Here is a 27,030-nt window from a genome sequence, read left to right on the forward strand (position 1 = left end):
TTCCATGTTACCGTTGCTAGTACAACAGTAACAAGGACTTGGTGCCCCCGGCTCCCTGACCAGGGTTGTCTTGGGATGGCTTGCATCCATCCCAAAAGGCTGCCCCCAGCTCTTTGTTCTGCCCAAGCCTGCCTCCAATGACCCGAAGAGCTTCTATTCTGCTGAAACCTCTTATTCTCCCAAAAGCGTGAATAGGTAGAAAAGGACTTCCTGCCCTTCAGCCGGTACTCTGGCAGTTTATGCCCTTTGGACTCTCCCATATGCTTCACCAGCTGTTCCAAGTCTTGTCAAAACAAGAGCTTGCCCCTGAATGGTAGGGCCCCTAGCTGATATTTGGACCATACAGCAGCCAACCAGATTTGTAACCAAAGTATATGTCTGGCCGAGGCAGCAGACATCATAATTCCGGAAGATGTTCTGATCAGGTCATACAAGGCATCTGCCACATATGCAACTGCTGCTTCCAAATGTTCAGCTTGTTTCGTTGCAGCCACTGATGTAAGCTCCTTCACTTGCAAATGCTGTACCCAGCATAAGCAGGTTCTTTGCATAAAATTAATGCAAACTACAGCTCTGATACCTAGGGAAGAGATCTAAAAAATCTTCTTGAGGTAGACTTCCAACTTTCAATCCTGAACATCCTTTAGTGTGGTGAATCCTGCCACCGGAATGGTGGTCTTGGTTACAGTCGATACTAAAGCATTAAAAACACTAGCGTTTCCTTTGGCAACAGATGTAGCTTGGCCAGTCTCAGAGGTGTCCCATTCTCTGACCACCAATTTCTTCACCAACTTATGAAAAGGAAACGCTTTCCTGGGCCCCTCAATTCATCCATGATAGGGTCCACCCCTTCCTGGTCAGATTCCTCTTATGAAACTTTAATTCCCAGCTTCTTAAAGACATGCAGAATCAAGGATCACAGCCCATCCTTGTGAGAAAGGCATACCATGTAGGGTCATCCCCTTTGGCCACTGGAACCTCCTCCAGTCCATCCTCTGGCTCCGATACATCCTGTGCAGAGCAGGCTCCTGGAGAATCCTCTGCAGCAGATTGGATTCCTCTGATTCATCAGTGTCCTGTCAGATCACCTGGTTGGGAGGACAGATCTGGGAGTCCTCGCATGCTAGTAGACCCCTTGCTCTTTAAAAGCTTGGCCGTGATACATACACAGATTTAATCTGGGACAGAGGGTTGTTCACCCCCACTGCTTTCTTGTTCACGAGAAGCACAAAATCCATGGAAAAGGCTTGAGGATACTCTGAAATCTCCTCCAGAGGCTCCCTGCCCCTCCTTAGGTCCAGACACTGCAGGAGATAATGGGGGTAGGGAATCCCCTGCCTCCCCAGCTGTTCTTGCTGTCACTGAGACCAAAATGGCCACCATTCCCTCTGCTGACAGCATCGGACCCCGATGTTTGCAGCACCTGCTTGGCCTTTGATCGGGTGCTCGGTTCCCCCAAAGTGCCTCCTCTCCTGGAGAAGCATCAGATGCACAAGTCAACCCATGATAGCCCTGACCTCAACTCACCACAGGAGTGGCAGTTCTTGCCGCTCACTATGTGGTGTCTGGAGCCGCTGTGGTCATCTCTGCACTGGGCCTCTCAGAAAGAATGAGTTGGATAGCACTGTGCTCTGCAAGAAACACCATCGGAGATAGAGGCCGCCGAATGAGTTAGCATGTCCCTCAAAGCTTTTCTGCTTCTTTTCTATTTTTTTTTTTTACAATAAAACTTTGTCCTCCACCGTGCAGTCAAAGAAATACCTCCCTGAATTCAGCCGGGCTTGCAAAGTGAAGAGCTATCACACAATCCAATAAAATCTCTTGGAGAATGAGGGAACTGGACCATCAGCTGTACATCTCCAGCTGATTACAGGATAGAGTGCTCTCAAGGGTCACCAACCTCCTGCTCGTCCACCTCAAACCAGGGGGAATGGCCCCAGCAGGACCTAACAACCCCCTGGAAGGAAAAAAACTGGATAAACTATTTTCTATTCTTTCTTTCTTTTAAATACTCAAGACTGCAAGTTTTACACTGCTGCCATCTACTGGAGACAGAAATACTGAGGGACTTCAGGTGGCACACTAGGTTATATGGGCAGTGTCAGTAAAAAAAGTTTTTCTGTCTCCATCTGCTGGCAGGGAGGCAAAACCCAGGAGTCTGGACTGATCTGTGGCATGAACAGGAACTCAAATTATAGCTACACCAAGCAAGGCTCTACACTGGAAGTCACCACCCAGGAAAAGGATCTAGATGGGATGAAACAGGGGGCCACAAGTTCTCTATGCTTCTCAAGAAGCAGGACACATCCGAGTGAGCTGCCTGGGAGACTCTCCTGAGAGGACCCCTGCAGCAAGCAATAGTGGCCACCTGCACCTTCAAGGAATTCAAGGCCTTTATCAAAGCTGCCTTGAAGGAAAGCCAGGATACAAGGAACCCTCGCACACCAAGGAGACTCCAACAAAACTGCTCAAAGAGCTACCAGACATGTCTATATGCCAAGGACTTGGACTACGTGTGGGACTTTAAAAGGTGTGGAAATCACTGCTAGGGGATACCCTTTCCTGTGAAGCCGCTTCCACTCAAGAACCAGACCATAAGACAAAATGGAGCTGTTTCTTCCAAGACCACAGGCCCTTGAACCAAGACCCCATGCCCTTGGCAGACAAAAAAGCTGGCTCACTTGCAACCAGATGAGGTCCACATACCATAGTTGGTGAAGCCACTCTGGCTACTTTCCATTTCCACTCTTCGGAGCAGCCAGTCTATGAGTGTCCACTGAGGACAGGTATACAAAAGGACACCCTCTGTCCAGAGCTGAATTAGGACGTTGATGCCCATCAATCCCTGCTCTTGGAACCAACTGAAAAACCAATCTACCTTTGCATTCCTTTGGGTTGCCAACAGATCCACCTATGGTCAACCCTACCTGCAACAAATTTGACAAAACTCATCCTGACTCCACTCCCATTCTCCAGGATCCATCTGAGAAAGTCGGCCTGAATGTTCTCCTGACCTGTTCTCCTGACCAGCAATACGCACTTCCGAAAGCAACTGCTCCACAGGAATAGGAATGAGGTTTCCACTGAAACCCCCCCAACTCTGAGTTCCCCCTTGTTGATTCACATATGCCACTCCCTAGGCTTTGTCTGAGAGGACCCAAACAGCTCTCCCCTGAATCAGAGGAAGAACATGAAGGAGAGCCATCCAAATAGCCCTGGTTTCCAGCTTGTTGATGGACCAAGAGGCCCTCATTGGGGGCCACGCCCCAAGTCACCTGCTCCTCACAATGAGCTCCCCAATCCAAGAGGCTCACATCTGTCAACACTAACACCCAGGATGGTGTAGGGGAGGAGGAATAGCCTAGTGGTTAGAGCAGTGGACTATGAACCACGAGACCAGGGTTTGAGTCCTGATGTCACCCCTTGTGACCTTGGGCAAGTCACTTTACCATCCATTGCCTCAGGTACAAAAACTTAGATTGTAAGCCCTCTGGGGATAGAGAAATACCTACAGTACCTGAATGTAAAACTGGAGTGATATCTTGATTGAGATTGAATGTCGGTATATGAAAATAAATAAATAAATAAATTTAGACTGACTCCCTGCAGAAGATGGGCCAGGTCCATCCACCAGGCCAGTGACTCTCAAACCTGAGGATACAGTGGAAATTTCATCCTGGAAGTCATCTGGACAGAAGGGATGCTTGCAGTGGATGCATATGTGCCCTGGCCCATAGAACCAGATCTAGAGATGCTACCATCAAGCCAAGCACCTGCAAATAGTCCCACACTGAGGAACAGACTATTCCAGAATGGTCAGGACCTGCTGCCACACCCTGGGGACCTATTTGTCTGTGAGGAACACTTGACCCACCTTGCTCCTAAGTAGTCCAGGGATTATGTGGGCTGAAGTTTTGACCTGTGTCACCCACATCACCCACTTCGTACAACAGTGTGCATATTAACCAGATAAGAGTGTACCATAATTCTCTCATGCTGAAGCGTCGGTGTTACCACAACCATAACCTTGGTAAACACACCCCCCCCCCCCCACCCCCGCGCGGTCTTGAGACCAAAAAGGCAGGGCATGAAACTGCAAATGTTCCTGCAGCACACATTTTATTTTTTCCGCTGAACATGCCTGCCGAATCAAAACACAGAAAATAGTGAGAGATCAATCCTCTATCCTGAGGTAAATCTACTTTCTACCAGGACAGGAGAATAGTGTAATAGAAGCCAAGATGGAACATCAAGCTAAGGCTTCTAGAACAAATGCTGATCCGCTGTCCATCTTAGCATCCGTTATTCCAAACCCAGTCTGCATCTGACCAACCAAGGCAGTCCTAAGAGCTTCATATCAAAGGGGGCAAATCACCATTGCCCTCTCCTCTGACAGCACTGTACCCTCCAGTAGAAAGGACATCTGACCAAATCCGCCTGAACCTCAGGCTCCACCTGTGCCAGCTCTGGAAGCTGAACGCATGGCTAAGTTCAGCAACTAATATCTAGCCGACAGAAGACCCTTGTCTGGCCACCAGCCTCCGTACTTTACAAATGCCGGCTGGAAGAGAAAGGAGTTCCACAGATACTGCTCAGGGTCCAGTTCCTGGCTAGAAAGAAACTCCTCAAAAACTATAGCTTTCCAGGGAACCAGAGCTGGAGGAAGCCTGCATAATACCCTTGTGGCACACTGCCATAATCCAGCCTGAAAAATCTCCCCACAGCCTCCATAGAATGCTGCTGTAATCCAACCCATGAGAGAAGAAAACAACATGGCCGCCAGCCCACCACAAATGGAAAAACCTCAGAGGAAGGTCACTGGTAAGCTATCACGTGCCGTGTCGGCCAGGCCTTTTTTTTCTCTCTCCCCCCTCCCCATCAAGAGAGAGCATGAACAGGAGGCAAATAAGCTTTGAGAGGAGAGGGGCCTCCCATAAATTGCCGTGATAGAGTACAATCTTGCGGTTGATGCACAGCTTCTGCTGCTATAGACCAGATAGTAGCAACCAAGTGCAGCTTTGCACAAGATCAGGCTTGACACTCCCCCCAAAGCTGAGCGACATGGGAAAACACAACCCCTGTAGGCACCTATCTGAGGCCAGGCCCAGCCATGGTGGATGTCTTGCTGTTTCCTTGCTTTTTTTTTTTTTATACAAAGCGCTGGAGCAGAGCCAGATGGGGTGGAGGGAAGCAGTGAAAATCCCCATGAAGAGATAGATTTGTTTTTTTAATTTTTTTTATAGTTTATGGGAAAGGCCACGCTCATTGTCTCCAGTGCGACTGTGGCCCTCTGGAGCGCTAACTCGCATCTCAGTTCGCACCTCTCCCCTGGAGCACCACGGCAGACTCGGCCCCTGCTGGTACTCCGTTATCAGTGTTCTAACCTCAGACTGATGTCTCTCTCCTTCGAGTCTCAGTTCTTTTTGAACTAAAAACAGGTCTGGGGGTGGAGGGGAGAGAATGTGATAATGGGAAGGCCAGAAGGACCACCAGGCCCAGGGGAAAAAAAAAGGCACTTCTAGTTTTGTTTTTTTCTAAATACATGGAAGAAGTGCTCCCCCTTTCAAACTCTACTTGGTCCCTTCTGGGACTGGGAGCTGATGTAGAGGGCTTGCTCTGCTGGCCAAGGCCAATGGCATGACCCTAGATCTGCTGGGCCTACTGACTCCGAAGTACAGAAAACAAAAACTGTCTGGGGTCAAACGGTAGTGACCGCGGCCCCAGAACGTGCACCCAGCAGCTGCCCCATGCGAGGGCACGCTAAACACGAGGCTCCCTTCTCTCCCGCCACACTCAGGACTCCACAGGCCTCACAGCAATGTAGCGTCGCTGTAGCAGTGCAGTCACCATGAGGGAAAGAAGAGTACCTTTTCTTTTAACCAGTACGAGCAGAGGGAGAGAGGGAGAACAGATAAAGTACACAGAGAGAATAGGAAAAACTTGTCTAAGGGAGGAAGATGAAGGGAAGAAACAGGGAAATTTGTTCTTACCTGCTAATTTTCATTAGCAATACCACAGATCAACCCATACTCCTCGGTTTTGCCTCCCTGCCAGCAGATGGAGACAGAGAAGACAAGCTTTACGGATACTACTACTTAACTTAGAGTGCCACCCTGCAGTCCCTCAGTATGACCTGTAACCAAGCCAAAATGAGAACGATCTATAACAATAACAGAGACCCTCAACCCCCCCTCAATGAGCAAGAGGAAGGTAGAGCCTCTATCGAAAATTCATTCAAACACCACTAAGAAAAACCTCATTTAATCAAAATACTCTGCATCAGTACATACTGTCCTGAACGGGCTTTCCTGAACGGACAGGGTTCTGGACAGATCTGTGCTATTCCAGGATCAAAAATTAGTAGGTAAGAACCAATTTTCCTTGCCTGCTCATACCCCAGATCAGGCTGGACTCCTGAGATGTACCCAAGCTCCCTTATTTTGGGTGAGAATTGTGATAGCCCCGCTCACAATATACTCTCTTCAAAACTGGTGGAGTCCGGATCCTGGACATCCGATCAATAATGTCTGGTGAAAGTGTGTAAAGACTTCCAAGTAGCTGCCCAAAAGATTGCCTTAGACGCAATTTCATAGACGTGATAAAAAGATTTTGATTTTGGTCCACGCCACATAAAAGTTGGCTAATTGCCCCCAGACAGCTGGAAGAGAAGAGTGGGCCAGACTTGCTTCCTTCCAAAGACTTAGCTCCCCGACGAGGGGTATCTCGGTCGGATTCTGTCCACCTTGAAAGCACTGGCTCCTATCCAAGCTTTGCTTTTGTACTGCCGAAGGGCATCTACTCTGCCAATTTCTCCTATAGTCTGTAAAATGTGAACGGACTGGAAAGGATGTTCTTTCCCCCTTTTGGCTTGTCCAGCAATTTATGCCCCCTCTATTCTTCCAGATGCTTCACCAGCTGCTCTCAGCCCTTCTCCCTGAACAGCAGCTTGTCCTTGAATGGAAAAGCCAACAGACTTTGATCAAACATCCACAGACCAGTTTCTTAACCATAGCAGCTGCCTGGTTGAAACCGCTGACATAATTCAGGATGACGTTCTAATCAAGTCAATGTTTCCACCACATAGGCTACCGCTGCCTCCAAGTGCTCCGCCTGCTTCATAAAGGATGAAGAAAAAGTCTCCTTTGCTTGTAACCACTGAACCCAGTGCAAACAAACACTGCATACCACAGCCCAGATACTCAAAGTAGAAACCTCAAAAAACCTTGAGGTGAACTTCCAGCATTTGATTCCCTGTGGCAAAACCACCAGCCCCCATCTTTCAGCATGGTGGCTCCTGCCACTGAATTGGGTTTCATATTTTCTTCCTTGGTCACTGCTGAGACGGAGGTGTCTACTTCCAGAAGCATCAAATTTGAGTGTATTCTCCAGTAAACGGGTACCACTTCGCCATTGCCCTTCCAAGTTTCAGACCAGTCTCTAGGGTGTTCCACACACTGATGGCCAACTTCTTTACCGACGTGAAAGTAAAAGGCTCTAGCTGAACGTCTCAAGCTGTCCATGATTGGGATCCACTCCTTCCTGGTCTGACTCTTCCTGAAGAAGCCCGATGCCTAGCTCCCTGCAAATCATAATTTTTATTTCCTCTCCACCCCGCCTTACCTCTTACTTCATCTCTCCTCTAATTCCGCCTTATATTATTTTTCTCCCGATTTCCCTTGAACCTTTACTTCCTTTTACCTAACCAGCCCATCTTTGAATAAATTGCTCTCACACACCTCTACAATGTTACTCCTATACAAACTACCCCATTAACCAACTTCTCCTGTTAAATATCAGCAAGACCAATTTATAAGTCGTTTTTCTTTATTTACTTAACATATTTCTATACCGGTCTTCATGAAGGGATTCATATCAGGCCGGTTTACATGGAACTTAGGGGAATAACTAATTAACCAAACAAGAGAGCCGAAGCAAAGTTACATATAACAAGGAGATTGAACTTGGGGGCTAGATTAGCCAGGAAGTAGGAAGACAAAAATTAACTAGAGGTAGAATACATATGAATAGTACTGAGACTAGTACGAACGTCCCATCATATGTTCTACTCTGCTTTTGCCGAGATGTTAATTATTATTATTTTAATGTTTATGTATTATGAAAACGTTTTATGTATGAAGTTGTTTCACTGTAAACCGGAGTGAAGGCATTCTGCTATACATCGGTATAAAAAAAGAATCTAAATAAACAAATAAATAAATAAATAAATAAATCAGTCGAACCAGCACTTGCTGCGGATTCAAAATGTCCCACGTGTACTTCCCCCCGGCAACTCATCTGTCAACCCATCATTGTTTTCAGAGTCCTCAGACTCCTCTATGGGGCCACCTTGCTGCCCAGCCAAGACGAGCACCCTCCAGGTGCTAGCCAATGCCTTCTGGCTGGTCACCTTGGGCCATTTTGCAGGTCTTGCACCACCTTGCTGCTGACCCTTGGTACGAGACAGTTGCTATTCTAGCCAGATAGGCTCTGTGAAGTACCACAAAATTTGAGGAATAAGGCTTGGGAGTCCTCATACATCCAGGCCTCCTCATTTTCGGAGGCTTTCTGCAAGACCAGCGGCAATAAGAGAGAATGTCCCCGGGAGCCTCTCCTGCTGCTGCAAATGCACTCATGATTGTCCCATTCCCGCACTCCTGGGAAAAGAATCTGCAGCAGCTCCCGACCACCATGATGGTCTTTTACGCCCCAAATCAGTCAGCACTATTACATGCCTAAACTTTATGCACATACCGTCTGAGCTGCCTTCCCACCTGGGATGCATCACATACACAAGCCCGTGTGGATGACGAGTGTGCGATCCTAGGCCAGTGCCGTATGCGATCCATACGCGCCGCCTCTTACTCACCACAGTGATCGTCAATGCCAGGAGCCCTAGCTACCACCAGCATCTGGCGTGATCACCGAGCCCTCGCAGGGCCCACCAGTTGAGAATCCCTCTCCATGATGCCTGGCAGGATTTCTCTTTTTTTTTTCTAACTTTACAGATAAAAACAAAACAGAGTACTTTCCTGAATGTTGCAGAGCTGCTGCTGGCTCCCAAGGGTTCTCTGGGGGATCGAGGGAACTGGACCACTAGCTAATTGAAACGCCCTCAGTGTCCAGGGCCAAGCCACTCACAAGGGTCACCAATCCCCTGCTCATCCACCTCAACTAGGAAGGAGGGCCCCCATAGGGACCTAACAACCCTCCAGGAGGAAGCTCCTGTTTAGTCTTTTTTTTTTAACTCCGGACTGCAAGATTTACACCTCTACCATTTGCTGGAGACAGACGGAGACAGAGAAATACTGAGGGACTGTAGTTTAAGTAGCAGTGTCAGTAAAGCTTTTCTTTTCCGTCTTGGCAGGGGGGCAAAACCAGGAGTCTGGACTGATCTGATCAGGAACCCTGGTCTTCCTTTTTTTTTTTTTACTCACACTCCCTGGCACAAGCTCAACCAGATAGGGTTTGGGAGTCCAACAAAAGCTTGTACTTCTAGCTGCAACGAGTGGCTTGGCCCATGGGTCCGACCACAGATCCGTCTAGCTGCTCCACCAGTTCCATCTTACCATCAAATACTGGATCCCTGCTGCTAGCATCACCTCCTATGTAGTGGCTGCGATGTTACACAGGAAAACATCTGCTGATAGGGGGAAATAACCCACTTGTAATGCTGGTGTAGGAGGACAAGATGAAACAAGGATTTTTCATTATTTAAAGAGTAACAAACAGCCTCAATTCCACTGCTCTTACTACAGAGCCTATTGTATAAGAGCTTGCTGGTGGCTCTGCTGGGGTGAGCTGCTCATTTTGGAGCGGTCAGAGTCAGTTTCTTCTGTCTTGGACAGGGTAGGAGTTTGGGGAGAAGGATTATATACAGCCAGGACTAGCTCTATCTGTCACTCCCTTTTTAACCCCCTGCATGACTGGAGATGAAGTCCTGTTTTTCAAAGAGACAGCAAATGCGATTTCACCCTATAGGTAAGGGTTCGGATTGGAGTGGGAGCGGGGAAGGATGCTGCCGTTGCAGAAGAGTTGGGCCTGAATGCTTTAACCTTGGAGGAGACGGTCACCCAGGCCTACCATTTAAAACAGGAGTGAGGAAAAAAAAGCGAGGCAGAGAAAACCGAGGAAGAATGGCAACCGCAGGAGTGAGAGGAATTTCATTTTTATTGACGCTGGCACCCAGGTTTCACTATATGGATACATGGACTTTACAAAGTTAAACGACCTGTACATTATCGATTACATATGCAAAAATAAACATTTCAAGATCACAGTACAGTATGTTCCCCCTCCCCCCCAAAATAAAAAAACATAACATGATCATTGCATGCGTGTTGCCCATTGAGAGGGGGTTAACAGTAAGAGAAAAAGACAAAAAAAAAAAAAAAGTTTCTCACTTTTGCATCACCACCACCACAAATGGAAACAAACAAAAAAACCAAACCAGAAAATACTGCCTCACCTCCCCAAAACATCTGATCTGGAGAGAAGCGGTGAGGTTTGATCCAAGACACTATGGGGCTCTCCGGCAAAAGAGATGCACCTTTCCTGAACTCCTCTTTCCAGTCTTAATGCCCACACTTCAGAGGTAGAGGCTTGGACCGGGCAGGAGCCGAGAGGGGATTGCACAACCCGTTTTTTTTTTTTGTTTTTTTTAAACATTTTAAAAATTGAATTTAAAAAGGGCTCCTGTCAGAGGAAGTCCTCCTGAGTCGGCTCCTGATGGAGCATGTGGTTCTCTGGGTCTTGTCTGGAAAAGGTACTGTGTAACGAGGACTGAGGAATGTGGTCTCCCCTAGACAGGCCTTCCTGCCCTTTGCAGCATTCTTCTTAGAAATGTAACTCCTCCCCTACCCGCCCCCTCCAAACAGATAAGATGGTCAGCTGTGAAAACCAATGCAATAATGAAAGAACCCTCTTTCCTACTTTTCTAAACTTATCAAACGCAGTGATTAATGACCGTCATAATAGGCATCATTGTGTGGTAAAGTGTACCTTTGTCACTCTGCCTTATGCTTAATCATAGGTCAGTCCATATTTTTAAATATTTTTGTTGCTTAATTCACCTTAGTGATATACCCCAAGTTTCTAACAATCTTGTGTTGCACCAATTCAAGCTTACTTATATTTGAGGTTATAAACCACACTTATCTTGATAATGCGATGTTATTACTTCTTCTTAACCACCATCGACTTTGAGCTTGATGCCCTCAAAATTATCAGCAATGTACAAATTCACTATATTGCTGTTTAATGCCCGACATTGCGTGTCTCGGCGTTTTTGTTAGCTAACAAAAACGCCGAGACACGCCATGCTGTAGAATATATCACGCCCTTGAAGAAGGACTCGATGCTAGTCCGAAACATTGTGCAATGACGGGCATTAAACAGCAATATAGTGAATTTGTATATTGCTGATAATTTTGAGGGCATCAAGCTCAAAGTCGATGGTGGTTAAGAAGAAGTAATAACATCGCATTATCAAGATAAGTGTGGTTTATAACCTCAAATATAAGTAAGCTTGAATTGGTGCAACACAAGATTGTTAGAAACTTGGGGTATATCACTAAGGTGAATTAAGCAACAAAAATATTTAAAAATATGGACTGACCTATGATTAAGCATAAGGCAGAGTGACAAAGGTACACTTTACCACACAATGATGCCTATTATGACGGTCATTAATCACTGCGTTTGATAAGTTTAGAAAAGTTGGAAAGAGGGTTCTTTCATTATTGCATTTGTTATTAGTTAGAACCCAGTTCCATCTTAAAATATACTGTTTTTCTGAGCTTGTTTTAAGTAGTCAGCTGTGAAAACCACCATACCAAGCCCCAGCTACCTACCGATCAGGGAATACCTTTACATTATAAACCTTTGGACATCACGATATTCCCCTCCCTTAATGCAGAGAAGATAGATCGGTTTACTACATTCATCTTTGCACCCCACCCCCCCAACCTTTCTGGAGCCAGTGCAAGAGGACACTAACTCTGCAGGCTCATCCCGCTCACTCCAACTGCTGCTCCAAGCCAAAGTGGGCAGGCTGAAGTCTTTCTAGAGCCAACTTCAACTACATCCCAGGACAGGAGCGGCCAGGCCCTTCTCTGCAGTACACTGTACAACACTAAACGGTTGCAGCCATTCCCACCCTGCCGATTTCAGGCAATGAATGTGTTACCACTGCAAACGGATTCTTTATTGGCCCAACATACAGAGTTTTCTACAGCCGTACAGGAGCTCCCAGTACATCATATCCCCTTCTCAGATGTCAGTACCTATATTCATTCGTTCATCTATCCCTCTCTCTATAAAGAGAGAGATTGATTCAGGGCTTTAAGCCAAGCAGATCAGCCTGTACCCTGACAGAGTTTAAAAAAAACACCAACAACCCCAAGCGAGACAGATACACGTGCTGAACACATTCTGCTAACCCATCAGGGAAATTTACTTCTGCTGTGAGTTATCCAGACGTGAATCCATTGCCAAAAGCACCTCCCCAAAACTCAACTATCAGTGAAAGTAGGCAGCAAGGTGGGAGAGACATGCGGAACTTTGCAGACCAGAACCAACAAGTGAAAGCATGGACATCTCGGCGGAAAGCCATCATCTTCAGAGGACAAACAACCGAATTTAAGATAGATAATAAATGATGCAAGCATTTGGGAAACCAGCAGCCACAACAGGGCAGGAACTGCTACCATGTAGTTCCCAGGCCAACACGCCAACCCTCGTCTAGGATGCGCGCAAACATCAAAACCTAACAGGGCCTCTTGTGGAACAGGTGGGGGTGGGCCGCTGCAGGAGGGGACCACAGCTAAGATCATAATGGGCAAGAGAGAATGCCGAAGTGTGCAAAAAACCATAAACACGCGCACACACAAACCCCCCCCCCCCCCCAAAAAAAATAACCCACAAACCAGGAACTTTCAGCCCCGCACGCAGGGGAATCTGCTCATCTACCATCAGGAAGAGAAAGGGGCAGCACCAACTTGCGTGTAGCTACCTGCGCTACACAAGCCAACAAGGGATAACTTGGGCAGTGACCATGTGCCACAAGCTGCAAAGAAGCTCCCCTCCTACTGACAGTCATCCCCTCCTGCTGACAGTCATCCCCTCCTGCTGCAAAGCACTACTAGTGATGAAAGAACAATGTTAGGGGGAAGATTTACAAACTAGTAAAACGCACATTATTTTTTAGTGTCCAAGTGTTATTTTCATTTTCAAGTCTTCATTTCCTATTTCTCACATGATTCTTGTGACGACCCTGGGCTCAAGACTCGTGGCAGGTCAACATTTTCCACCCCCGGGCAAAAGATGTCACACTCAAGGGGCAGCTGCCCAGGCGTGGGAACTGCATCCTTTGGCACAGGGAGCGTGCAGCCGGCTCAGGGTGGGCCAGGGCAGGTAGGACTGGGGCTGGGGGCTGCCTCAGCCATTTACGGCACTCTGGCACCTTCTTTAAGACACCGCCAGCTGGTCAAAGGGTCTCAGCACTGCTGTGAAAAAACAAGACCCTTGTGTTTCAGGTTTCTCTCTGCTTTACAACTGCCAAGGAGGAGGTTTTGGGGTGGGTTTGGTCAAGTTTGCCTTCTCACTTACCGCTCAGTGAAAATGGATTGTTCAGGTCAGGCTGTGAGGTTCCAGGGACTACACATCCCGGGCGTCACAATCCATGGCGACCCAGCATCAACCAAGTGTTTCAAAAGATTGCAATAAATAACGCGGGCAGAAGATGGCGCGTGGAAGTGGAACAGCAGCCACGCACATGGAATGAGAGGGTTTTGCTTTCAGAGAGAGACTCCCAGCAGCATCGTGCCACTCGGGGGGGGGGGAACCCCCCACACAAAAATCTCTTCGCCAACCCAAGAAGGCAGGTTTAGGGACCAGATAGGAGAAGGCTGTCAAGTCCGTTTGCACAACATCTTCCTTCTCTGGCTCAAGGGTTTAATTTTCTGCAGCATGGGGGAAAGGAAAAAAAAACCAAAACAATGTAGATGCAAACGCTGTGCAGAAGCGCTGCGAGGCTGCGCCCCAAGAAGGGATACAGCTAAGAATAAGCCAAAAGTTCCTCCCCTGCTTTCTCCCCCTAACCCATTCCCTTTGACAGGGCTTGCAGACTTTTTCCTGGAAACATTTTTTTTTTTTGTACCTTCCAGGAGTTGCAAGAAATTGATGCTTTGGACAATAAAATCCAGGCCTTGGCCCTGCACTCTCTCCCCAAACCTTGCTAATTCTACAAAAAACAAAAAAAAAAACAAAACAAAAAACCTAAACTAAACGACAGCTACAGGCAAAGAGTCACAACATCCAGTTCATCATTCATTAGTAGATCAAAACATTTTACAATGCATAGTGGAGACAGGGGCAGTGGCCTTCACCCAAGCAGGGTCCAGGCAGACTCGCCCAGACTGACTGAAAGACTTCTCCGAGATAAAAAAAAAAAAAGTCTAAAAGCGACAGCAGTCAAGTCCTTGACTCCTTAAAGTGGGAATGAGCAGCAGGCCACTCCACCAGCCTGTAAGGAGAATACAGCAGGCTGTTAATACTACACACAACTCGGGGCTCCTTCCCCCGATGCTCACATGGAAATGTTATTCGCCATCTAGGCAAAAGGGCTAGCCCAGCCTGGCAAATGATACAAGAAAAAGCAGCGTTTCCCACGTTACATTAAAACAGGAACGGATGACGACAGAGGCGAGCGATGTGAGGAGGAGTAAGCGGGGATGCCGACAGTGGTAAGGTTTGAGAGGCTCCCCAAGCTCTTCCCTAAAAAAAATAAAAAATAAAATAAATAAAAATCAGACCAATAAGAAAGTGCTGGCCTCTTATCTGAAAGGGTAAAAACTAAAAGCAATAGTGACTCACCCTAAAAACACTGAAATGTAGTCTCAGTCTTTCCTGCCCTGATATAACCTGATCTTTGATCCTTCCTAGGATTCTGCAGTCCTTCCCTGCCCCCTACCCATATCAATGAGGCTATACCTACAAGAAGAGTCCCAGAAGAGATCCCAACCACGTCCCAACAGAACATAAACCCACTTCCACTGATCACCCCTGTACACGAGCTAGCAATGGAATGAGGTGGGAATGGTCAGAAGCAGCCGTGTCTTTCTGTGGTGGGAAGGGGCTGGGGGATAATCTTGTTGGAGACAGTGGAAGATATAAGCAATGTACAATTTGTTTCACCAAATCCATCAGTCATCACTAGCACCAAGAGACAGATGCCCAGCCGCTGACCCTTCAGGCATCCACTGCTCAGCGACTGGGTCACCCGGCCATCCATTTCTCAGGAGTCTACCGAGTACTTACTGCTGCACCAGTGACAGCAGAATCCAGGGGCATGTTAACTCTCTTCAACAAGGCCTAGAGTCTGTGCCCAAGCTACGTCCCTCGGGAGTGACAGCTTCAGCGACCTCCCCATCTACACAAGCACACGGCCCCACAGCCAGAAACCTCAGTGCTACCCCAGTGATTGAGCACTGGCAGGGTAATTAGGTCAGCAGCGTCCGACGACTCTCCAATTCCACCATCCTGGCTTCAAGAGAGAAAGCAAGTAAAAAAAAAAACAAAAAAAAACAAACAGAACCTGGCTAGTCTGTCAGGCAGGGTGATGCGTCTGCTATTACTGCTCAGACAAAACAAGGGGGAAAAAAGGAAGAGAAAATCTTGCATCGCCTTCAATTTGTGATCAATGATTCTTATCCGCCTTCAATTCCTTTTCTCGCTCTCCGTTTCTGGTGTTGCCAAACACCACCTTCACTCTCATGATTGGACAAATGGTAAAACTAGCATAAAATAAATAAGGGAAAACACACAAAAAACAAAACAAAAAAAAAAAAAAAAAAAATCAGACGTGGTCTCTCTCTACCATGCCCAGTGAAGTCCTCTGGCAGAGAGCCGCTCTGGGGCGCCTTCTCATCTTTGTAACATGTCCCTCCCCGACCTCCGTGGACGGACACCGCGCCTGTCCAGCCACTAAGAAGTGGGGCTGCTGACCAGCCCCAGGCAGGTGCCGGCGGGCTTTCATGGTTCATGAAGAATGCGCCCATTCCACCCCCCGCCTCTTTGGGATCCGGTTGCAGGGATAGGGTGGGGGGTGGAGCTATGGGGGCAGGGCTAAGGCAGCCCGCCCTTTCCCTCTTGCCCCTTCAGTTGAGATCATCGTAGATGCTTGGGGTCATCGGCGCCAGGGGCTTCAGTTTCTTTTTCTTGCCTGAAGTAAGGGAGGAGCTGCTGCCCACCAGACTCAGGTGAGGTTTTTTCTTTTTGGTTTTCCTGGACTCTGAGTTGTTGGTACCTGGTGGAGAAAAAAAAATAATACAAAATGAGCTTCTCAGCTTCTAGAAGTGTTTGTTTGTAGAAGATACCAACGAATGTAGCTGGTCAGTTTGCCACTAATACACATGGGGACAGATACTGGATACTGAAAGTAGCACTCCCAGCCCATGCCAGGAAGCACAGTTCTGGGCTTAGAGAAGAAAATTGGTTCTTACCTGCTAATTTTCATTCCTCTAGTACTACAGATCTGTCCAGACTCCTGGGTTTTGCCTCCCTTCCAGCAGATGTACATAACCCAGTGTGACACCTGCAGTCCCTCAGTATTGACCTGTCCCCAAGCCAAGATGACAACAACCATAAATTTCTAAGCAAACTCCCTTCCCTCCAATCAGCCGGAAGAAGGTGAAGTTGCCCAAAAAGACAATGGAAAACTCGTTTCCCAAATTTAACATAAGCGATCAGCATTGAAAACCTCCAACAACTCCGCCACTCGTATTGTTGCTTCGTATTTAGTGAGGACTCGCCCCCCAGTAAATGGGCGGGTCTCTAGACTGCTCTGTTTTACTACAGGAACGAAAATTAGCAGGTAAGAGCCAATTTTCCTTTCCCTGTACGAACCCAGATCAGTTCAGCCTTCTGGAATGTATCTAAGCTCTGCTTAATTCGCGCAATGGAGAGTTTCGCTCGTAAAACACTCTCAAAGCACATGGAAGCCAGAGCCCCGAAATCCAAATGATAATGCCTAGAAAAAGTGTGCAACGACTTCCCAGTAGCCGCCCAATAAATTTCATGTGGAGAAGACGCCTGTTGTGACTCAGCTCAGGAAGTCATCTGAGAACGCGTTGAGTGCGCCCCTAAACCCCTCTGCAGCAGGCACCCTTTAGAAATTAAGTCAACTCGATCACTTCCTTCAGCCACCGCACAATTGTAGCCTTAGATACCTTACTTCCTTCTTTGGACCACTCCACAATACAAAGAGGAGATCCGATCTACAGAAATCATAAGTCACCTTTAGATACCTCAGTAATGCAAGTTTCCCATTTTAAGAGCCTAAGCTCTCTCGCTTGAGGCGTAGAGGAATCCAGATCTGGAAAAGCTGGAAATTCCATTTTCAGACTAAGATGGAATACCAAGACTACATCAGGCATAAAGATACCCTCGAATCAGACATCTGTAGGAAGGGATCTCGACACGACAGCGCCTGGAACTCCGAAATTCTCCTGGCTGAACAAATAGCCACCAAGAAAACCACTTTAAGAGTCAAGTCCTTAACTATAGCTCTCTTTAGTGGTTCAAACCGAGCCTCACACAATCCTCTAAGGACTAGATTTAGATTTCAAGACAGACAAATGTTCCGCACCCGAGGATGCAAGTTTGTAGCTTCCCAAAGGAACCATATAACAACCGGATGTGCAGATAGAGGATACCCTTACACCTTACCTGAAGAGAACCTAATGTTGCTACCTGGACTCAGAGTTAAAGGCCAGTCCCTTGACCAGAACCTTTCTGTAGAAAAGCCAAAATATGCAACACCATAGCCTGAGCAGGCTGAGGCAGCACTCCGTCAACAGCAGACCAGGACTCTAAGATACTCCAAATTTGCACATATGTCAAGGATGTAGAAGGTCACCTAGCCTGCAATAAGGTGGAAATAACCACTTTGGAATATCCCCTCCATCTCAGCTGTCTCCCTTACAGAAGCGTAACTGCGAGACAGTGGTGAGCCACCTGACCCAAAAATATTGGGCCCTACCAGAAAAGTCGACCAATATCCGAGCCTCAGGGGCCCATCTATAGCCATATAGATTAGATCTGGGAAGCATGGTTAATGTGGCCACTCTGGAACTACTGGGATCATGTTGTCCAGATGTTTCTCTATTCACTGTAATCCCTTGTTCAGCGGCCATGGAGGGAAGACAAAGAGGAATCCCTTGAATCCACAGCAGCACCAGAGCTCAGATTCCTTCCGTTCCGTGTTCTGTTCATTGGCTGTAAAACTGCGACACCTTGGTGTTGTATTTGGTCAGGACACCTCCATCTTCTGTGAATGAGACATTGCTACCTCTGACAGCTCCCATTCCCCGGGGTCTAACTTTCTCAGACTGAGAAAATCCATCTGAATGTTGTTCACTCCGGTGATGTGAGGTGCTGCTCTGCCCAGAGAATCAACTCCCAGGCCTCTCGAGCCACTGCCTGATTCTTGGTTCCACCTTGAAGGTTGTTGTAGGCCACTGTCATCACATTGTCCGATAGGATCCGTACTGAATGGATGCGCACCCTTGGCAGACAGGCGAGCAATGCGAAATGCACCACTCTCATCTCTAACCAACTGATAGACCATGAGGCCTCCTGTTTCGACCACTGGCTCTATGCAGACTGATCTTTCCCCACCATCCCTTCATCCAGCAAGGCTTGCATCGGTAGTGACTATTACCCAATTCGGAACCTCCATTTCTGCACCACACTGGAAACCGGTGTGAGTAAGCCACCAAAAAAAAAGGCTGTCCCTGGCTTCCCCCTCTAATGGAAGATGAAACTCTTCTAACAGATTTCAGCAGGAGAGAAGAGCCCCCTGCAGAGGCTGCATATGCACGGATGCCCAATGCATTAATTCCAATGTCAATGCCATAGAACCCAGGACCTGTAAATAGTCCCAGACCCTGGGCACCGAAAGCTCTAGCAGAAGCCGAATATGACTCTAATTTCAGCACTCTCTCTCCGTGAGAAATACTCTCTCCACCAGCATGTCGAACTGAGCTCCCAGATACTCCAGAGTTTGAAAGAGGATTAAATGGCTCATTGCTAAAATCACCACTCACCCTAGAGACTTCAAGCACATCAGTACCTTTTGTATTGATTGTTGACAGAGATCCTCTGATTCTAAACGAACGAACCGGTTGTCTAAATACGGATGCACCAACACACCCTCCTTTTTCCAATGCGGCCACCCCCACCACCAACACCCTTGGTGAAGATATGTGGAGCCGTTGGCAGCCAAAAGGAAGTGCTCGAAACCAAAAATGTTCTCCTAGGACCATGAACCTCAGGAATCTCTGGTGCTCCGGCCTGATGGCTACGTGCAGATACGCCTCTGTCAAGGCAAGAGATGCCAAGAACTCTCATGTACCGCCGCTATGACAGACCTCAGAGTTTCCATGCAGAAACGGGGAACCTCGAGAGCCATATTTACCTTCTTTAAATCCAATAACTCTTGAATTAGATACAGGGGGGAAAGAAATAGGCCACTTAACTTAAAATTGACCTCTGGCCACACTAGGGGTGTTCAGAGTCTGAGCCAACAAACTCAGCAAGACATTTCTGTGAAAGAAGAAAAAAATCTGTGCAGAGTCCGAAGCAGCTCTCAATTGTATGCAATTTCACCCTCTTCTAGAGGTGAGAAAGTCAATTCCCCATCACAATCCTCCGATGTCTCATGATCTACACCCCCTCGAACACTACCAGGGACAGCTTCTCTGCAGTATTTGCCTGCCGTGACTGACAAATGGGAGGTCCAAGCACGCGATCCCTACATAGTAAGAAAGGTCTGCAGGCCCTGGAAACATTCCACCCAGGAGAAAGGATCTGTAAGGGAGCCCATAGGTCCACACTTCTCTCTCAGAGAAGCTTCTGCCCATGGGAACAAGGGAGAAGAACCATTGCCTCACCTCCCACTCCACTCCCCTCCCCTCTAGAGACACCACAGACCAAGGGGATGTACCAACATGGGCAAAAGCTGTAGTAGTCAAATCACTTTGTGATCTAAATAGCGCTAACACAAACGGAAAGAGAATGAGGTCTGAATTGCTATCAGAAAGCAAGCATAACAGATAGCAAGGTGCTTGGACCCGTTAGCCCCTGGCACCTAGCTCTCCTGATCTTCAGCTCTACATGGCTTCCTGTGTGCACACGAATGCCTCCAGGGAGTACTTGTACACACCTCCAGAAGATGCGCAAATATGTGTTCAAGACTAGGTCACGCTCATATGCGCACAAGTAGATTCGCAAATATGCGCTCGTATATGCCGTGGTCATACGTGCTCAAGTACCTATGTAAATATACACTCGTCTAGGCCACAGACTTACGCACACATGCAACTGCCATGCAGTGAGAATGCGTGCACTCGCCTATGCACGCAGGAAAAGAACCGCTGCCGAGGCCTACCACACAGCTAAGCAAAGCCTGCCTGCACCTTCAGTGCGATTAGGCATGGATCCGTTCAACATCCGTCACCAAAAATTATCAAAGGCCTGAAGAGCTTCTCAACAGCTCAGGCCTCTTGACCAGCTGAGAATCTATGGAGACTGGGCTGAGAGCCAGCATCCCCTGCTGCTTGTTCCTGTAGGTAAGCTTTGCACATAAGCAGATTAAAACCAGCAGAAGACCTCTACCAAAACCAGAGACTCCTCCTCGGTGCAAGTGCCTTTCTGCACCTCTGTGGAACAGAGAACTGCTGGCAATAGTTAAGGAGGGGATTCCCCTGCCTCTCCCACCGATGCTACTAGGGAATTGAAAATGGCTGCCATTTCTGCAAGGATTGGGAAAGCCTCAGCGCTAGACCCCGTCTATGCCATGCTCGACAAAAGACCCCCCCCAAATGTCACGCTGCTTTTGCCACATGCTCACACTGTTGAGGTGCTGGTGGTGCCGCACCCACGGCACCACCAGCACCTCAACGGCAAGCAAGGGGCAGTCCCTCAGCATCGGCAGCCAACACAGGCAGAGAAGCTGCTGAAAAACCTCGATTACTGAGCTCCCTGAGCTGCTAAGGTAGCTCCCCCCCCCCCCTAGACCTGCACAGATTCCTCTAACTAGTTCCTTGTTTTGTTTTTTTTTTCCTCCTCTTGAGAACAAATAAAATACATAGAAAGCAATACTTTCCCTTTGGAGCAGAGGTTCCAGTTTCAGGAGCGCAGGCCGCATGGCAGATCAGAAAAGAGCCAGACCACCGACTATATCAGTCTCCTTTCACCAAATTTTAGCAACCCAGCCCAGGGCAAACCATACAAAAGCTCCTGGGCTTGCAGTGCAGAACTGCCAGCAGGTTTCACCGCTGTCTTGGAGGGATGAGGGATCTACACCACCAGATGCCCACCCCCTGGATCTCCGAATCAAGCTATCAGAAGGGTCACCAAACCCCTGCCCATCTGCTTCAAACCAGAGGGGGGTGGCCCCACCAGAACCTCACAATCTCCTGAGAGGATACAGACATTTTGTCCTTTAATCTTTATTTTTTTTCTCTCTCTCCAGACTGCAGGTTTTACACCATCTACCATCTGCTGGAGACAGAGAAATATTGAGGGACTGCAGGTGGCACACCGGGTTAAGAGGCAGTGTCTGTAAAACTTTCTCTGTCTCCATCTGCTGGAAGGGAGGCAAAACTCAGGAATCTGGACTGATCCGGGTGTGTACAGGGAAGAGCAAGTTTGCTTACCGTAAACTGTGTTTTCCGTAGATAGCAGCTGAATTAGCCATGCTGTCTGGGTACGTCCTCCGTGCCACTAGGTGGCGGAGCTCTCAAAGTCTAGGTAAATCTTTTAGCTAGGTACTCCCTCCCTCCTGTATTGTGACAGGATCACCTCAGGCTCCTTAGTCAGTATCAAAACAAGGTAGGTATGCTAGAACTGTCCGGGGAGGCAGGCAGGTCAGCATGGCTAATTCATCTGCTATCTACGGTAAACGGTAAGCAAACTTGCTCTTTTCACGTAGATAAGCAGCTAAATTAGCCATGCTGTCTGGCAGTCGCCAGCGGACATATTGAGCTGTTAATGTGTGTAATTTGGTATATTCGCTCAAAACGGGAGATTGAGGCGGACAGTTCCTATGAAGGCTATGTACGAGGAACAAGTTCTCTGCTGTAGGATAGTCCGTCCTATTAACACATCATCCGCAGTTTGTTTATCGAAACAGTAACGGGATGTGAAAGTGTGCAGCGATAACTATGCTGTCACTGTAGCGAGGTCTATAATGGGAACCACAGGAAGATGGGCCATTGGGGTGCAATTGCACACACCCGGTGTGTCTTTGGATTCGTAGGTAAAGTTTGCTATCGTTGGTAATAGCAAACTGAAATAGATCGATATCGACGGAGATAGAGTGCATTTTGCTACTGGAAGTCCCTGAGTGTTCGGGTTGAACTATAGAAAGAACTGTAAAGGTCTGTCAGGTGAATGAGTGCGCTGTTTGTAGTAGTTTAGCGCACGTGTACAGTCCAAAGTATGGAGTTTTCTCTCATTCCCATTTGCATGAGGATCTGAATGGAAAGTGGGTAAGGTGATGGTTTAGTTAATGTGGAAAGTTGAAATCACCTTTCCATGGAAGTACTTCCCATGAGAAATATCGAAGGTGACTAGTGTCTAATGGTTCAAAGGGATGGAAGAATTAGGTATTCAATGATCTTAGAAACGTCCCACAGCACTGGTGGTTTATGTAAAGGTGGATGTGGGCGGAATATTCCTTTCAGGAATCTGGGACTAGTTTATGATGTGAAATGGGCTTTCCATTGAGATGAATGTGGTAATCCACTAAAGCGCGTAAAGGAACATGGAGTGAGGAAATAGCAAGGCCCTCACTGCAGAGTAGATGAAGGCAGGAGAGAAGCCGTTTAGGTGGGCAGTTAACAGGTTAATACCCATTGTTGAACACCAAAAAACGTAGCGTAACCTCTTTTGTTGTAATGGAGTCTGGCTGACAGTTGTCCCGAGGACAGTAACACATGCTGAAGATCAGGAAAGTGTTTAAGTGTTATGTGACTCGACCAATCTCCATGCCATGAGGCGTAGGGAGGAGTGAAGATGTGAGATCTCCCTTGTCCCGGTTGAGTAGTTGAGGGCTGCTGTCCCACGGAATTGGGTCGCAGATTGATAGGTGCAGTAAGTAGCTGCGTCATGGTTGTGTCGCCACACTAGCACGATCGAGATCAGATTCACTTGGTCTGCGATGCATCTCTGGATTGTACGAGAGATGAGTGGTATCGGAGGGAGCGCATACCATAGGTTGTTAGCCCCACTGACTAGAAAAAAAACGTGTGGAGCAAATTTCAGTGGGCTTGGGAAACGGAGAAGGTCTTCTGTATTCTCCTGTTGCAACAGGTCGAGGGGAGGATGGCTCCCAATTGAGAATGTGTGTTGAGCCACCTTCTGGTATAATTCACATTCGTGGGGATGAAATATTCTGCTGAGCCTGTCTGCACTGGAGTTTGGATTCCCGGCAGATAAGTTGTTTGAAGAGAAATTGATCGCTGATGAGCCCACTCCAGTATCTGGAGTGCTTCCTTGTAAAGGTTTCAAGAACCTGACCCTTTGTCTTTGTTTATGTAGAACATCATGATTTGGTTGTTTTTAAATGAATCATTACTATCTTCCCACGTAGGGAGTCTCCAAAGGCTCAAAAGGAGTTTCTCACCGACTTGAGTTTTCATAGGTTCATGTGTTGCGAACGGTCGTATGTGGTCCATAGATCCTGTGTTGATAATTGGCCTAATTGAGTTCCCCAGCTGCTGGGGAACACGCCCGTGGTGAGTATTATCTGATGTCGTAAGGAATTTAGGAACGAGCCTGTTCGTAAGTTGACGGGAGTAGACACCACTGAAGGTAGTTTTTTCATGCTGTTGGTGAGAGTAACGGGCAAACAATGGATGGAGAAATTGAATCCATTAGGTCCTTAGTTTCCATTGCAGGCAACGCATATACAGGTATGTATGCGGGATCACATAGATGGATATTGTAACATGACCTAGGATGGCCTGGATTTGTAGATGGTGAGGATCAATTCAAAGAAATGATCACAAGGGTGTCTTGGCTAACTGTCACGGACAGGTAGTCCGTCAGGTAGGAAAGATCATGATGTTATGTTGTCGAAAGGAGTACCACTGCACAATCCTTGGTGAGGATTCTTTAATCCGTAGTGACTCTCAATGAGAATTCCTATTCCGGTTTGACGGAGGCTATAGTCCTGCACTTCAAGTGGAGCAGTATTAATGAAGGTTAGAGCGGGGAAAGGCAGCACAAGTGCGGCGAAGATGAAAAATGGAAGAAATCGGTCTGTATCAAATATGAAGAGTAAGTACGGGTTGATCTGTGTGTTAGGACAGAACAAGTAGAAGAGACTGCTTCTCACTAAAGGTAGTGGGAAATAGGGAGTCCAAGAAATTCCCCGACGGATCCTGGAAGCTGGCAGAAGTTGGAGAACGCCGCCGCGTTTCCTGTGAAACTGAAAGTTGAAGTCGACCCCAGTGGGACATGAAATGTAACCTGGTCAGTATGATATAGATGAAATTCGTTCGACCTCCAGTTTGATGGATCAGCTACGGCCAAGACATGAGTTTTAGTTTCCATGCACATTGGTGAAAGAAGATGTTCATTGCACGTAACTTGCAATTGCATTGTGCAGTTGGCAAGGATAACTTAATTAAAAAGACTCGATCGTGTCTGTTGGTGCGGTACACATAAGAATGCAGGCAGACCAGGATGGTCGGCATTCGACAGAATACTGTGCTTATCCCTGGCAAGAAATGGCAGGATGCACAATTACTATTATTTTTTTTTTAATTTAGCTGTGGAGATTACTGAAACCAGCTTATCTGCATATAAGTAAAGAAGGTATCGTGGTATCCCATGTTCTGTGAGAGAAACTTTAGAGCTATAGAAACTGGAGTCCTGTGTGGAAGACTACAATTCACAAAAATATTACCTTCTCCAGTGACGTAATAGTAGAGGATATGGGAGTGCCCGTTTAGCGAACTAAGACATTCAATGACCCCAAGGCAGGGGCTATAAGAAGGTGAGAACCCCCACTTTTTTTTTTTGTGAGGAAGATAGTCGTCCGTAGGCGGGATCTCCCCTTGCCTGTTTTCGGTGCGAGGCAGAAAAACGGATCCGAAGGAGAGTTCTCACCAAGTAGTGTAGTAGGGAGTGAGCCACATTCGCAGAGAAAGTAGTACTCCCCATAGGAGAACCTGAAGAAGATCTCTGTATGGGCCGACGGCGGAGGGAACTGGAGCCTTCTGGTGCATTATGAGTCCTCGAAGGCCATGCGTGCCCTCATGGAGGGTCGTTAATAGCCAAGTAGAGGAGTAGCCTGGCAGTTAGAGCAGAGGGCTACGAACTATGAGACCAGGGTTCAAGTCTCATAGCAACTCCTTGTGATCTTGGGCAAAAACTCACAATAAAAACTTTTAAAAATATATCCGAAGCAGAAAGCCTGTGAGGGAGTCAGTTGGACCGTTAGATGATCGAGGGGTTAAAGGGGCAATTAGAGAAGATAAGGCCATCGTGGAAAGATTAAATGATTTTTTTTGCTTCAGTGTTTACTGAAGAGGATGTTGGGGAGGTACCCGTAATGGAGAAGGTTTTTATGGGTAATGATTCAGATGGACTGAATCAAATCACGGTGAACCTAGAAGATGTGGTAGGCCTGACTGACAAACTGAAGAGTAGTAAATCACCTGGACCGGATGGTATACACCCCAGAGTTCCAAAGGAACTAAAAAATGAAATTTTCAGACCTATTAGTAAAAATTTGTAACCTATCATTAAAATCATCCATTGTACCTGAAGACTGGAGGATAGCAAATGTAACCCCAATATTTAAAAAGGTCTCCAGGGGCGATCCGGGAAACTACAGACCGGTTAGCCTGACTTCAGTGCCAGGAAAAATAGTGGAAAGTGTTCTAAACATCAAAATCACAGAACATATAGAAAAACATGGTTTAATGGAATAAAGTCAGCATGGCTTTACCCAGGGCAAGTCTTGCCTCACAAATCTGCTTCACTTTTTTGAAGGAGTTAATAAACACATGGATAAAGGTGAACCGGTAGATGTAGTATACTTAGATTTTCAGAAGGCGTTTGACGAAGTTCCTCATGAGAGGCTTCTAGGAAAAGTAAAAAGTCATGGGATAGGTGGCGATGTCCTTTCGTGGATTGCAAACTGGCTAAAAGACAGGAAACAAAGAGTAGGATTAAATGGACAATTTTCTCAGTGGAAGGGAGTGGACAGTGGAGTGCCTCAGGGATCTATATTGGGACCCTTACTTTTCAATATATTTATAAATGATCTGGAAAGAAATACGACAAGTGAGATAATCAAATTTGCAGATGACACAAAATTGTTCAGAGTAGTTAAATCACAAGCAGATTGTGATAAATTGCAGGAAGACCTTGTGAGACTGGAAAATTGGGCATCCATATGGCAGATTAAATTTAATGTGGATAAGTGCAATGTGATGCATATAGGGAAAAATAACCCATGCTATAATTACACAATGTTGGGTTCCATATTAGGTGCTACAACCCAAGAAAGAGATCTAGGCGTCATAGTGGATAACACATTGAAATAGTTGGTTCAGTGTGCTGCGGCAGTCAAAAATGCAAACAGAATGTTGGGAATTATTAGAAAGGGAATGGTGAATAAAACGGAAGATGTCATAATGCCTCTGAATCGCTCCATGGTGAGACCGCACCTTGAATACTGTGTACAATTCTGGACGCCACATCTCAAAAAAGATATAATTGCGATGGAGAAGCCCTTAGAGAAGGGCTACCAAAATAAGGGGAATGGAGCAGCTCCCCTATGAGGAAAGATTAATGAGGTTAGGACTTTTCAGCTTGGAGAAGAGACGGCTGAGGGGGGATATGATAGAGATGTTTAAAATTATGAGAGGTCTAGAACGGGTAGATGTGAATCGGTTATTTACTCTTTTGGATAGTAGAAAGACTAGGGGGCACTCCATGAAGTTAGCATGGGGC

The 27,030-nt window shown here is 47.0% G+C and overlaps 1 protein-coding gene across 2 annotated transcripts in view; it reads right to left on the reverse strand.

Moving 5' to 3' along the window:
- Positions 1-11,661: 11,661 nt before the first annotated feature.
- The window catches only part of ATXN7L3 (ataxin 7 like 3), a 58,710-nt gene continuing 43,341 nt past the window's right edge, over positions 11,662-27,030 (reverse strand). For both annotated transcript variants that reach the window (XM_029573377.1, XM_029573376.1), the window contains one exon: positions 11,662-16,303. In XM_029573377.1, the coding sequence (XP_029429237.1) occupies positions 16,165-16,303 (139 nt within the window). In that variant the 3' untranslated portion in view covers positions 11,662-16,164. The remainder of the gene's footprint in view (positions 16,304-27,030) is intronic.

The sequence above is a fragment of the Rhinatrema bivittatum genome, chromosome 12 (genome assembly GCF_901001135.1).
Source record: "Rhinatrema bivittatum chromosome 12, aRhiBiv1.1, whole genome shotgun sequence".
Lineage (NCBI taxonomy): Eukaryota > Metazoa > Chordata > Amphibia > Gymnophiona > Rhinatrematidae > Rhinatrema > Rhinatrema bivittatum.